Genomic DNA, 15,228 nt, shown 5'->3' on the forward strand with positions numbered 1-15,228 from the left:
AAAGAGCTTAGAGATGGTTACACAGTGGTTTGCTTATTAGTGAACTTCCAGGGACCACTGATAATGTCATCAGCAGAAGGATAGATAAAATACATGCGAGATACACAGTTAGCCCACTTTACTTTATGGTAAACATTGTGGAAAGCCTACAACCATAGTTCTGTCAAAGGTATTTGATAGTGTATAAACAATTTTGCTCAATACTGTGATAAATCCAGGCTATGCCTTAGGCTATTAAAGGTCATGCAACAAGAAAATATTTTTGGTTCACTGAATAACCTTTGGTTAGATATTGACCAATACTTTTAAGGGAGTATAGTTTCAAGAAATTTGCCAAGATGATTTTTTATTTCATTGTACAACTGCAAACATGTTTCTTGAAGACACAATAGTTCATTATTAAACATCTATATCTGTACTTGGTGAATTTTATTCAATCCATCCAAAGACTTCAATTTTTTTCATCCCCCTTAAAAACATTAGTGGTAATGAAATCTTCTAAGAGTGTAAATGTCTGTCATCAGTAGTATGTGTTAATGCAGCTTCTTTGTATTGAGAAAACGAAATAAAAGAAAACATCTTAATCAGAGTTCTAAGTATTACAAAACCTTGAGACAGTAATAGATTACTGCAGAATCAAGTCTTGAGGACAATGCACTTGAGCTTGTACATGCCTAACCAACTTATTGTTGTTCATTTAATTTATTTTAAGTTGATTTTTGAGTACAAATAAGTTGTTGTTGTAGTTGTAATAATAATACTAGCTAGTATGTACTTGAAACATAAAATATTAGGAGTTTGCACAATTCGAGGTTCCTATTCAAGTAAAAATAAAAAGAAGAAGGCATCCACATTGTCTTTGGCAATCTGAAAAAATTCTGCATCAAAATAAATTCTTTCACAGAAGAAAGTTGTCTCATTGATATAACTGAAAAAGTCATTCCATTGGTAATAGTATCCATGGTTTCTCTTCAGTGACAGCTGCTTGGCAACAGGGTTTTTGTAAATATGAGGTACTCCATCAAAATCAGTTGAGCTTTCCTTGACAACTTTGGTTTCGAAAAGTCCAAATGGGAGTAACCATTCCCCCAGCTGAGCTGTCATACACTTTCCTATCTCGTGAGCAACTAAGCCATGGTGACCAAGGGTTTATTATCACTTTGATGTTACTTTGACCTGGTTAGCAGAATATTGAACTGCAAAAAACGAAAAAAAAATTAGCTTAGTAATGCTTTTGTCCAGAAAGCATTGCAATAATGTTAACTAAACATAAAAATCTATTTTGTAAACTCTCATCTACTGAAAGCTTAATTAACTAGCATTCATCTTTCTTTGTTGCATGTACTGTATTATCTCAACCACAAATTTAAAAAACAGGCTATTGTTTAACTTAGAACAGCAAATATTTCCATCTTAATCATATACTTTACCTAAACAAAACAATATTCTTGTTGTTAATTCGGGACAAATTTTCATTTTCAATGTTATGAGATTTTCGTGTTATTTTGATCTTAACCTTGTAGCGTTATATAAGCTTAAATACAGTTCAGTTTAGGAGCTGATCACCACTTAAATATATATATTTTTTATTTTGTAGTCATTTCCTCCAGAGGATTTCCTCCACCTTAATATTAAGAAACACCCGACGACTTTATTTAAGCTTATATTTGCACACAGAAGTTAGGATATCCCAGATTTTACTTATGTTTCTTATCATGAAGGTAGCCAGGTTCAGCGAAAAACTTGTAGGCTTTCCTGGTATGTTCGCATCGCGACACCTTCTGAGCAAAACTTTTAACTTCTGCGAAAGAAATATCAGGAAACTTGCTTGAATCTCTGGACTCCACACCTGTGAATATAAGAAAAATTATTCGAGTTCACCCTGAACAACGAGACTGCAATCAAATATGCTAGCATTTTTGTTGTGAGCGAGAAGCCTCCCTCCAGCAGAAACTCGGTCGTGATTCGGTCGAAAGAGCTTGGCTACCAGCAGTCGCCATATGATGCAAGGCTATTCTCCATGAAATTCAAACCAAACTATCACTCAATATTTTCAATCTAAAGGCTTAAATATCCGTGTAAGATAGCGATAAAGTGGAATGAATCACGGTGATTTTTCGGTAACGTTGCCGCCATAGCTATCACTTCAAATGAGACTGACCATGCTAAAAAATTCACGAGTCTGAAACTTGGCCTCTAGTGACTGATTTTAGTCGGAGACTAGTTCAGTTGTATGTAAAAATTTCAAAGAGATATCTTCCTGTTGTTTTCTCGTGACATCATAACAAACAAATGCCTTAAAAGACCTTTAGCCTTACCTTAGTATCCCCTCTGCCAACTCGCCCTTCATTAGTTGTCAAGGAAAGACTAAATGGCTTGCCCTCCAGTATGGCGTTGCCAAGGGAAAATTGGTCACGTGACAGTTTGTTGCAAAAGGCCTATTGAGTTTAAGTTGTGAGAAAAGAAATTACTTTCATTTTTCACCCAAACACCCACAGCACAAATTTTTTTGCAAAATAAAAAAATCTGGAGTACCCACTTGCTTTCCCTCAATGCTATACGGTAAGTGTAGAATTGAAAGAGACTACTGAACTTCCAAACAGGATTCTATCTTCTTTCGATTTTTCCTATAACTCCAAAATACCATTGCTATCTTGCCATCAGTACAATTTAAAATCTTTATTGTATTTTGACTGTGAATTGAATGGTGAATTGTAGAGTCATATTAAAGTCCAAATAACTCAGAAAGTGCTAGTTCAAGATTATTTCCCATTTAGTTTTTAAGTGAGACACCAAATTGGTATCAAGCATCAGCAAATTTAAGAAATTCAGACTAATCCAATTGTAGTACACAGAAAAAATCAGGCAACCATTTTGCATCTAGTTGTGTCGGCGGGCATCCGATTACATCCAGTGAAGATCATTGAGAGGCGTTCTGAAATACAAAACACTACAGTACTTCTGATTCTTGTTTTGTTGCCTTTCTTTTCTTTATCATTACTCCACAATATGAGGCACTTCATTCTTGGTTTCAATTGATTCAAAACCTTCCATTTTACCTACAGGTTTCTTTTTCTTTTTTTACCAACGAACTGTAGCCGGCGCAACTGAAAGAGTAGCCAGCGACATCGCCAGTCGTCAGCGCTTTTTGTTAACCCTGTATCAGACTGATAGTTCCAAGACATAAACACTCTATTTTCTTTATTGTTCACCACTACATTTCTTCCATGTTCCATTTGAAAACAGTCAAAACTCACTAAAATAATGCTGATCAATCAAGTATTTATTCATGCATAATGCCTGTCACAAATGTCAATAATTCATAACCATACATCAATGCTTATTAATAATGATATGTTGGACCTGTCAGAAATGAAAATAAAGTCACTGTTTTTCCAATCTGCCATTAAACCATTCAAAATTTTTCACAGATGAGAACTATCCATCCGGGTATTTTCCACAGACAGGCACTATGGGCTGATTTTAACCAATAGGAATCTGAGAAAATTTATAATTAGTGCTGAACTATACGGTAAAGTCTGTTTACAAGCCGAGTGGCCCATCAGGTCGGTGCTTAACTCCGGTTTCTGTAGCATGAAGCGACTAGGAGTATTTCTACTCCCCCCTAGATTGGATGCTAGTCCATTGCAGGGTTACCCCCCAGCATTAATTTTTCTGGTACCCATTTAAACACCTGGGTGAAGAGAGGCACTGTGAGAGTAAAGTGTCTTGCCTAAGAACACAACACAATGTCCCCGGCCGGGGCTCGAACCCGGACCACTCGATCTGGAGTCGAGCGCACCAACCATGAGGCCACTGTGCCTCCACAGATGAACACCATAGTGTCACGTGATCAATTTATTTAAACCAATAAGAATGTGAGAAAATTTGGTGGTGAACTATAAAGTGTAATATAATTTGGTCGTGAATTGAGGAAGGATAAATTTTATTACAAATCATTTTACAGTTAGAAATTGTTGTTGCGATTTTTGCTCTCTATTTGATTGGACTTCAGTTAAGGAAGGATTAAGTTTATTTGCAAGTCATTTCACAGTTAGGAATTGTTATTGTAATTTTTTATTTACATTTAATATTTGATTTGAGTTAAGAAAGGGTAAAGTTTATTACAAATCATTTCTCATTTAGGAATAGTTTCAGTTGTAATTTTTTCTTTCTAATAGATTGGAATTAATGAAACATTTAACAACATGAAGCTTATCATACAGAATTTATGTACAAGTATGATTTTAAAGCAAGAGTCTTTTTTGTAATATAGAGTAGTCTGGAGTAATTCTGATAATTATTACACCATAATTTATACTGGCCTTGTAATATTTTAGAATCTATCAGTTGTTACCTTGTTGACCGTTACTTATCGTGTTCAAAACTGCACTTTAATGAGGTTGTTCATAGATATATACGGGTGCAGGTGCAGATATGGTAATTACATGTATTGTGGATGGTGGGTGTGAATAATGAGGTGCAAGTGTTTAGGTGCTAATTACAATAGTTGTACAACACCCTCTCTCTCTTGGAAAGAGGACTGATAAATAAATGAATAAGTGTACTAATCAATTATAGTTCAGTTTATCTCGCTTGTGAGCCTACATGACATAGTCTTTGAACCTTGATGGCCGTTTGCGGGTCCTTTGTGAGCGGCGAAGTCTGCACTCATCTGCACTAGATTGCGCGCTTTCTGATTCCATGTGTGGACAGTGAAGTCCGTCTTCTCCTCGAGGTAGTCTGCTCTCTAGCTCCATTTGCTCAAGGTCAGCTGGTTGTCGTTCCTGCTCCTGTTCAGAGTGTGTGGATGCGATTTCAAGCTGGTCCATCCCGGTGGTGTGTCTTTCAGCTGGCTCCATTTTAGCCTCGGATTTGGGCATGGTTTCGTCAAATAGGTCCCATTGCCGTCTTGATCACGCAGGATCTCGATGTGGGTTGTTCGATCACCTCCCCGTAGATCCATCGCTGAGACTTGTTTGTTGGTCGTGGGTTGAGAAATACCTTTTCTCCTGGGGCAAATGGTTTCAGTGGGCCTGCTGCCCTCTTGTCGTAATGGGCTTTTGATTGGGCTCTCCTTTCTTCGATGTTTCTCATTACAACCTGACCTGATGCGGCTTGTGGGAGTAGCTGGCTTGCTGCTGTTGGGATGATGTCTCAAAGTTTCTGAGACATGAGTCGCTGTGCTGGTGAGTACTGGTATCCCTGTTGTGGCGTGTTTCGATAGGCCAGAAGAGCCAGATATGGGTCCTCAAAGCAGGATTTTTTCAGAATATTTTTTCGCAATCTTGACTGCAGATTCGGCTTTGCCGTTTCCTCGACTGTGGTAGGGAGATGATCTAATGCTGGTTAATTCGTATTCACGTGCAAAGCGTGTGTATTCATGGCTGACAAACTGCGACCGTTATCTGTCACGCATTTGTCGGGAATGCCGTGACGTGGGAAGTTTCACTTCAAGGCTCGTATGACTGCAACGGCTGATGTGTTTTTTAAAGGCTCAAGCTCGATATAGTCACTGTAGGGGTCCACAAGCACGAGGTAGTTACCGCCATTTAGTTGAAACAGATCTGCACTCACTCTTTCCCATGGCCGAGACGGTATGGCTTGTGACTGCATGGGTTCCTGGGGCCATTCACTTAAGTATTGAGAACACACACCGCATGAGGAGCATGTTTGCCTGGTTGCTGCTTGCATTTCCGGGCAGTAAACGGATTCCCGGGCTCTTCGTATACACTGTCGGTGCCTTGGTGTGCTTTGTGTATCTTTTGTAAGAGCTCGGGTCTGAGTGATGCGGGAACAATGACTTCATGAGATTTGAAAAGCACTCCATCATATACTGAAATGTCGTCTCTGAGGTCCCAGTATGCTCTGATCTCCTCTGGTACTTCACTCTTTTGGCGGGGCCAGCCACCAAGCACCATGTTGTTCAGTGTCATCAGTGATGGGTCTTTCTCAGTTTCCTTTCTGATCTGGTTCATTGTACCGGGTTTGACAAGGTTTGGTGACAGATCCATTCGTGTGAGATTCACACGAAACACATCGTAGTCTTGCGTCATTCTGGAGGGGAACTGGGTTCCACCATTGAGAGGTGCACGAGACAGAGTGTCGGCCACGAAGAGCTCTTTCCTTTTCTTGTACTGTACAGTGAATTGATAGTTCTGAAGTCTCAGCATTATTCTCTGAGGCCTGCGTGGAGCTCTGCTCAGAGGTTTTTTGAAAATTGTCTCCAGAGGCTGATGATCAGAGTGGACCGTACCGTTATGTCTCGCTTTCCATAAAGGTAATGATGCCATTTCTCCATACAGGACACAATTGCCAAGCACTCTTTCTCAATGTGAGCATAATTCTTTCTGTAGCGCTGAGGATGTGTGACGTGAAGCAGACAGGATGGCCCTCCTGAAGTAAGACCCCACCTATGGCACTGTCAGATGCGTCTACTTGAAGAGTCACAGGAAGGCTGACATCATAATAGCGCAATGCTATGTGGAGGCTATGAGAGTCTTGGCTGAGTTGAATGCCGTCTCATGGACTTCTGACCAAAGGAATTCAGTGTCATCCCTAGTTAGGTCCCTCATTGGAAGGATTGTTTGGGACAGGTTTGAGCAGAACTTGGACAAATACTGGCACATTCCAAGGAAACTTTGCAATGCGGCCTTATCTGCTGGGGTTGGCATTCCTGTGATCGCAGCTACTTTGCTCGGATCATTTTTGGTAAGTCGATGCCCCATAAATGAAACAGAGCTAGACTTAAAATTGAATTTTTTTAGCGGAGAGTCAAAGATCGTGTTCATTGCACTTCTCAAGTAGATGCATAAGATTTCGGTCATGATCTATGTCGGCTTCTTCCTTAGTGTTGCCACAGCCATAAGCACAGATGTCATCTGCAATGTTGATTACCCCATTCAATCCGTCCAGAAATTCATGTTGTCGCCGCTGATTTTCTTCTGGTCCTGAGGCAATACCAAAGGGCATCCGATTGTAACAATAGCGACCATTTGGCCCCCGGAAAGTTGTTATAAGGGAAGAGTCTTCATCCAGTTCAATAGTATGAAACCCCTCAGAAACATCAACGACGGTGAATACCTTGGCGTTTGTCAGAAGCGGTAGCCTCTCTTCGATTGTGGGTATGGTGTATTTGGGCCTTTTGATTGCCTTGTTTATGGTTTGGCTCGGATCGATGCAGATGCGAAGTTTGCCATTAGGTTTTTCCTTAACCAGCATATTGGACAGCCAATTGGTAGTTTGGGTTACCGGCCTTATAATTCCTTCTTCACAGAGCCTTTTCAGCTCTTCATTGACCCTGTTTAATTTTGCCACTGGAACACGGCGAGTGGGGGCATGAACGAGTGTGACTGACGGGTCCAAGTCGATGTGCATGAGGCTCCCAAGAGGCTTCCCGCGTCCTTGTTTAAAAACGTTGGGGTAGTGCATTAGGATGTCCTCTGAAGTCAATTTGCCGAGTGCAGGCAGTTTCTGCGTGTTTCGTGTGGTCTCCTCCTTGACCGCGTTTGTCTCGTCTGCATAGGTGGTCAAATACTTTAAATCCTGTGCGTCTTGTCCGCTAAGAAGTGGAGGCTTGTTGTCCGGAACGTTCACCACTAGGAAGTCAATTGTGTGGAATTTGCCCTTCCTTTCACACATGAGGGTTACTTGACCTTCTGGTTTCATTGTTTGGCTTCCGTAGGTGTTGATTCTGCTTTTCGTCTTTGAGACTTTCAAATTCGGGAATAGCTGGCTTAATACTGAACTTGGCATAGTGTTACAGGTCGACGCCGAGTCGATTTGAGCTTTAACAATTTTCGACCGCCTCCCATGGATGAAGTGTAGGTGAGCGAAGAATTTCTTTGCACTGACTGGTGCTGCCTGATCATTTATAACAAATGCCTCTTCATCAGGGTCATCATCAACAAAATTCGATTGCTGATGTCGTCTTCTACCAATTCTCGTTCCTCCTCTGCATGCACGAGCAAAATGGCCAATGATTCCACACTTGTTGCATCGTTTCCTGAACGCTGGACAGTGCTGTTGACGAGGGCTGGGATGTTCACCGCAACACCAGAAGCAGGCCGCTGTTAAGGCGTCGGAGCTGTGGTATTCGGGTTTTGTCTTCTTTGTGAAGTTTACCTGCTCCTGCTGGTTGCCTCGGGCATTTTTCATTAACTGCTTTGCAAATGTGGTTGCCACGTGGCTTTTGGCTATTTCAACGACTTCTCGTAGAGTGACTTTTGATTGCGCTGCATCTCGATGCCTGTGGCCTTTCCCAATCAGTTTTATGCGGAGAGATTCAGATGTTAATCCCGTGATGAACTGATCTCTCATCAATTCATAGCAAAGTTTTCGTACTCGCACTGTGCAGCTTGATTGCAAATCCTTGTTTCCCAAGACGCGATGGATTCCTCTTCATTTTGTAGCAGGGAAAGGAATTTTTGCCTTTTGCCCGAGACCCCAATGCTAGTGCCGTAGTACTCTTTCGGAGCGTTGATAACGGTGTGCTGTTTGCTCTGATCTTGTTCAGACAATCCTAAACTGTATTTGTAGATCGCTCTGGCTGCCGGGGATAACGATGCTCGAAGACATGCCATCGCTTTCTCTAGTTTCGTCCACTTCGCTGCTTCTGTTTCCTTGGATGGATCGAACCAGTTTTGCATAATACAGTAGTCGACTAAGTCTTCGATGTAGACCTGCACATCGTGTTTATCATCCCCAGTTGTTTTGAATTGCAGGAAGGGAGTGTTTGGAGTGTTTGAGGCCATATCTCTCATCGACTTGAATCTTCTTGACTGTGAAATTAAGAGACAAGCACCGCTGCCACCATGTTGACCGTTACTTATTGTGTTCAAAACTGCACTTTAATGAGGTTGTCCACATATATATATATGGGTGCAGGTGCAGATATGGTAATTACATGTATTGTGGTTGGTGGTTGTGAATAACGAGGTGCAAGTGTTTAGTTGCTAATTACAATAGTTGTGCAACAACCTTATGGAAATACATGTATGTGATTTTTCTTTCAGTTTTCTAATTAAACAGATAAATTGTTTTTGACTTGATCCTCACTATTTGGCAGAATAGATATCATTTATTCCTTTTGTTTAGTTTGATCACTCACATTTTAATCAAACTCTTGGTGTTTCATTTCATTGAGTCAATTTATTATAGTCACTGTGTATTTGTTTACCAAATTGACTGATGCAATTGGCTTTTACCTATATATACAAGTATAGTTTCTAAACTTATGTGATAAACATAAAATTGAATTGAGTTGTCTGCTTCTAGGCTTGTTTCAGGATGTTTTTGAATTTTATGAAAACAGATATTGCATTTTGTTTATATTTAATTTTTATTAATTAATATTGTAATAACTACAACTTCCTCTGATTAGACTTTTTCCTTTGGCTCAATCATGACATTTTTTTTTATTTGGTCCTTGTGTCTGGACAAACAGCAAACGGAAGCGAAGCACAGTTGGCTTATGAAAGGGCTTTGAAAGATGGATATGTAAAAGTTTACCGTGGTCGTATTATACTGCTTGGTCAAGATCGCGCTGGTAAAACCAGTTTGAAGAGGAGTCTCCTTGGCCTTCCATTTGACCCTAAAGAACAGAGTACCGAGGGGATTGAAATGGATCCTTCAAAGTGTGAAATTCATGTTGACCAAGCTGTAGGGAACTGGCAGTTCATTGGTGAGAATAAACCATTACTGTTGCAATGTTCTAAAGATGTGGCAAAGATTGTCGCAGATGAAATGATTGCTCAAGAGAGAATTTTTATGCCAGATAAAAGTTTAGAAGAAAAAAATCTATTAGAAAGATTTGGAGAAGATTCAGAAGAGGAAGATACAGAAGAAAGCTTAGGAGAAAAGGATACTGATAAAAAGGTGATTTAATTGACATTCTAAAATATTCTTTAGTACATTCTTTAGGCAGCTTTTATTGATACTGGCATTAATTGTTTAATGTCAAATGAAGATCATGTGAACCTTAATAAAAGTGGAACAAACAAGAAAAGGAGCTCTCCAAATTTTGGGAAGGATACACCCATTTGAATTATTTTAAGTGAAAATAAATTGGTCACATTTTCAAGGTTTGAATCAATTGGGGAAAAATTGAACGAATATAGTACACAGCACTGATAGTTTTTAACATTGTTAGCCATCAGTAACTACTGTATTCATCTTGTTGAAAGGGTTAACTTCCTTGATTATGCACACCAGTATTTTACCACAGGCAGAGAAGTGTCTGTGCTGAAGCGCTAATGAAGGCCAGCTCACAGACTATCATGCTGGTTACACCCTAAAGAATGTCTAAAGGCCAGCATCAACCCTTTGTTCGCACAACTACACTGTGGTTGTTTCCAATCTTATATGTGGCCATTTTTTCTTAATTTACAAAATGCTTATAGTTGACTCCATAATTGTACTTTACTAGGACTTTGATATGATATGGCCTCTCACCAGACTTGTTCAAACAATAATGAGACAGTTGAGAAGTCCCTCCTTTTTGGTGAAAACTGTTGCACAAGTGGAAAAAACAACAGTGACAGTAAAAAAACAAATTGATGTTAATACAGTGCACCTCACTCTCAAAGTTCTGTGCAGTGCACTAAACATAAATTTTTATCATTTATTTTATTTTTACTTGTACAATGGTCCTATCTAAAAAGCAGGGACTGTTTGTAGTCTTAACAGTAATTTCCTTCCCAGTATATGTATAGTCATTAATTTTTTTATCTAATTTATGGTAAACTTTGGCATACTTGTAGTTATTTTTAGATTGCTACTGTGTTTGCTGGTTAAACTGAATTACTGTCAGTGGTACTTACAACAAAGCATTTTACCTTATTAATGCTTCACTCAGGTTGAGGGTAAAGGAGATTACCCCTCAGTAGATGCTTTCCATGATAGTAGCAATGAAGACTCAATGGACTGCCTGTTAAACGAGCCTGATGTAGTTATTGATCTTACTCAACCTCCCGATACTGTGAAGCATGTTCATCAGTGGTTGGAGTATGTCCAGGGTAAACCCATCAAGAGTGCTTCATTCACAGAAGAATCCTCTATTACAATGGATATATGGGACTTTGCAGGGCAGCACCTGTACTATGCCAGTCATCCTATGTTCTTATCACAGCAAGCACTGTACATATTGGTGCACAATCTCAGGAAACCTTTGGATGCCCCAGCTGAGCCTTGCATCAGACAAGGAAGTAATGATGTGAAATTGGAAAACCTTAACAATGAAACAAACATGGAGAATTTGCTCTCCTGGCTGGCTACAGTACACAGTGTTGCCCAAGCAACTGATGATACAGATAATGATGCACAACACAAGCTGCCCTATCTCCGCCCCCCAGTGTTCATTGTTGGTACACATGCTGACAAACCAGTTGAAGACATAACAGTGATAAAGAAACAAATAAAAGAGAGAATTTCTGGTATGGAATATGGAAAGCATGTGATCAGACCCTTATTCTGCATTGACAACACTAAATCAAAGTGGCCAAACTTGATAGAAAAATTTATCAAGAAGATTGGAAAGCAGAGAGGAAAACTTAAAACAAGTAAGTTATTTGATTTCATTTTGTATCCTTAACCATTATAAGGTTACTTACAGTTATTGTTGACTTTATAATTGTATAATAGCTAGCCTGTCTTTGAGTCAATCAGAATTCCAAGAACACATGATTTAGTAGCAATTTTTGTATCCGAAAGCCCATTTGGCAGATGGTTGACAAGCATCGAACATACATTAATTATTATCAGACTCACATTTGTTACATGTAATTCAGCAGTTGTGTTGTACTGCTTCATTATAAGTTTAAATCCAATTAGATAGATACAAAGAACATTCTTAAGTGGGAGTTATAGAGGGATTAAAGGATACTGCCCTGATTGGATGAGTTAAAACATAGTGGAAGAAAGTCAGAGTTGTTTTTTTTTATATAACCTGTGCTCTACTTAGCTTTCAGCTACTTTATATCCTGAATATACTGGAGGTATCATATGGAGTCCTATATATTTTTGCTGATGGATCCATTAATTTAAGAGTATGGAATAAGGAACAGAAGACCTAAAATGTTGGGATCTGAAGAGATTTGTCAGTATGTTGTCAGCTGTAAAATCTCTGCCATCACACAAGTATAATACAAACTATGCTAATTGTAAGCACATGTTTCTGTGTTGTATTATATTGCTTTGAATTCCTTTTCTATCCTGCAGAGCAAGAAGGAAAAGTAGATGGTATAAATGAATTACAGAACACAATCCTGGAGGTGTTGAGGCAAGAGCCTTATATGGGAGAGAAAATACCAGTTAGGTAAATGATAAATGCGATTTATTTAGAAAAGCCCCAGTTCTTGTACTTGAGAATTAATTTTTTCCCTCAAATCAACCATGATTAAGTCTTCAAATGGTATACAGTGTATTTTGCATAATTTCGTGTGCATGCAGGTAAATAATAAAAAATATCCCTCCATGCACCACTAATTTCAATTGTGGGTACATCAAAATTTTCAAAACTATAGATTGCACAAATACACAGCAGTCAGTCACTTCAGTGCAGAAAAACAAATTGAAATTAATGTCATTGTGACAATCTTACGATTCTAAAAGATAAGAAGATGTGATTGATATTTGATTAGGCATAGCTTTTTGAATTGAAGTTGTTTAGTGCAAAACATAACCATGTCTGTTATACTCGAAAGTTGAAGACAGTACTAGGCAATACTGTATTAAAACTGGAGGACTTTAACTGCATGTTACATGTCTGAATGAATTTAAAACCCAATTTTTTGCCATAATACATTATAGGTATTCTGTTGCTTTCTAGGTGGTTTTTGTTTGAAAAGGTGATTGAAGCTTTGGTGGCTAAACAGATTTATCACAGAAATCTGAAACAACTCGAGCACTATGCAAGGAGAGATTGTTTCATGGAAGATGAAAAAGAGTTTGTCTCCATGATCAGTTTCTACCATGGCCTGGGGATGATAACCAAGCACCGCAATACAGTTGTACTGAAGGCTCAGTGGTTGATTGATCTGTTCAAGCAGCTGATAACCATACCACCTTTCAATAAACAGGTAGAAAATAAATTTTCATTTGAGAAAGGCTAACGTACTTGGAAATAGTGTTGTTCAATAATTAAGACTAACAAAAAACTAAGAGTGGTACTTTTTTCAGAGGAATAGGCAATTGGTGCAACAGCTGTGACTCGTTGATCTTAACAATCGCTGACCCCAAATTGCTTCTTGTACCTTTTGCAGCTTTTAGGTCGTTATAATTACAAGAGACTTGCATTGATATGCCTGTTATAGTCATAGAAGTGAAATGTTCTTTTTGCCATTGCTAATTTACTTTTGCGGTGGAAGATCAACTGGTAATCACCTCTGAGCAACCGAAGATAGAAAATTGCCCGATAACAGTTTAATTTCGGAACATCGATAGAAATAAACTTTTATCAATCTTTTCATATAGGTGGAGTGGCTTTCCCTTATCTGGAATTGCCTTTTTTTCGTATATCTTATAGAATCCCCTATGTGCTAAGTACTGGCAGGAACTTGAAGAAAGTGGCATCCTCAGCATGGAATATATTGATTATGTGTTCTCCAGCTTTATTGAACAAGGAATCATCAAAGAAGACATCCTAGACATGATGGAGCAATTTGGTTTGGTCGCTAAGTTCTCAGTTTCCCCAACTGATGTGAAGTACTTTGTACCTGCTCAGCTTAAGTCGTTGCCTGACAAACTCTGTAAGATGAAACCATCGTCAGCAGATCCCTGTCCATTGTATCTTCTCTTTGTCCATGGCTCTGTTCCTCATGGTCTCTTCTTACAGCTTGTCTCACGGTCCATTCGTTGGTGTTCAAAGACATGGCCCACGTATCAACCAACCCTGTACCAAAATGGAGCATGGTTCATCATTGGGAAAGATAGTCATCATTTTCTCCTCATATGCAAAACAGGATTTGTGAAGGTAATCTTGAGACAAAGAACACAAAGCCATCAGGTTGTAGGAGAGAACTCCGCCAAACTAGCAACTGTTGTTCGTGAATTTATCGAAGATACCCTAAAGAATTTGTCACAAGAACTGCCATACCGAAGGGGTTTGCAGTATAGGCTGTGTGTTGCATGTCCTTCCTGTCATCAAGGGGCAGAAGAACCACGTTTTGCATGCTCAGACCACGTGAAAACCACTTGCACACACGAGGAGTGTTTCCATCTCGTTGATGCAAATGAGGGCCAAGCGGAATTATGTAAAAGACAGTTTGGGGACATAGTACTTCATCCCGGTGGGTTGGAGAAGTGGTTCTTAAAAAGAAGACGCCAGGTATAGTCGATTAAAATGATATTTTAAGAGCAGATTTTCTAGCCTCTCATTCATCTTTGCAAGTTCTCACTTTTACTTTACTTGATCTAAGAATAAAATGGGCTTGAGAAAGATAGCCCAAATAATTTGCATCTAGTTTCAAATATAAGTCAGGGAATCTCTATCATGATGAAATTATTTGTGAAGTTCATACTTTTCTGTATTCTTTGGTTAAGTATTGATCAACATACATTTTTTAATAATTATGATCACACACATTTGTTATGTAATTGTAATAATTTTGTGCGACGTTTTTTCCTCAGGGTTTATCCTCTTCAAATGAAGCTGCCAGATCACATGGTGAGACAAGTGAGGTTGATCCATTAAAGTCTGAAACGGCATTGAAGGTGACCCTCTTGGGTCACCTTCAATGCCGCATATATGTCTGCAGTACCATTATGTATGCTATAATTATAATCTGTCTTTTGAGATGAGTCAAGTCCCTAAATTATGGAAACAGGCAAATATTACTCCCATTCACCTGGAATCCTCATACACAACGCAATATCAATAAATTGGAGGCAATTCAGAGGAGGGCAACTAAGTTTATTCTTAAATCTGATGAGGATTATGATGTTAGATTAAAGAAATTAAAAATACATAGTTTATTTCATAGAAGATATATCAGGGATATTGTTTTTTTATTCAATTTAATGAATAGGCATTATGATATGGATATTTCTGATAAGTTGCTTTTCTGTAAAGATCATAGTGTAGATTATAACTTAACGAACTATGATTCTCTTGACCTAGTTAGCATGTACAGTAGAACAAATATTTTTAATTATAGCTTTTTTATCCGTGTTGTGAATGAATGGAACAGTCTTCCAAATAATATAAAGGATTCTGCTAGTATTTCTAACCTT

The 15,228-nt window shown here is 38.8% G+C and overlaps 1 protein-coding gene and 1 pseudogene across 5 annotated transcripts in view; one reads left to right on the forward strand and one right to left on the reverse strand.

Annotated features, from left to right (window-relative positions):
- LOC111344113 (uncharacterized) overlaps positions 1-15,228 on the forward strand; it is a 91,625-nt gene that overhangs the window by 1,487 nt on the left and 74,910 nt on the right. For all 5 annotated transcript variants that reach the window (XR_015996905.1, XR_015996906.1, XM_088749883.1 and 2 more), the window contains exons 2-7: positions 9,446-9,876; positions 10,856-11,558; positions 12,217-12,313; positions 12,827-13,076; positions 13,523-14,323; positions 14,626-14,662. Coding sequence is in view for 3 of the 5 variants with exons in the window: in XM_088749883.1 (XP_088606009.1) it covers positions 9,446-9,876; positions 10,856-11,558; positions 12,217-12,313; positions 12,827-13,076; positions 13,523-14,323; positions 14,626-14,662 (2,319 nt within the window). In the remaining 2 variants the exon portion in view is untranslated. The remainder of the gene's footprint in view (positions 1-9,445; positions 9,877-10,855; positions 11,559-12,216; positions 12,314-12,826; positions 13,077-13,522; positions 14,324-14,625; positions 14,663-15,228) is intronic.
- Positions 6,775-8,836, reverse strand: LOC148738051 (uncharacterized; annotated as a pseudogene).

The sequence above is a fragment of the Stylophora pistillata genome, chromosome 2, assembly GCF_964205215.1.
Source record: "Stylophora pistillata chromosome 2, jaStyPist1.2, whole genome shotgun sequence".
In the NCBI taxonomy this organism is placed as follows: Eukaryota; Metazoa; Cnidaria; class Anthozoa; order Scleractinia; family Pocilloporidae; genus Stylophora; species Stylophora pistillata.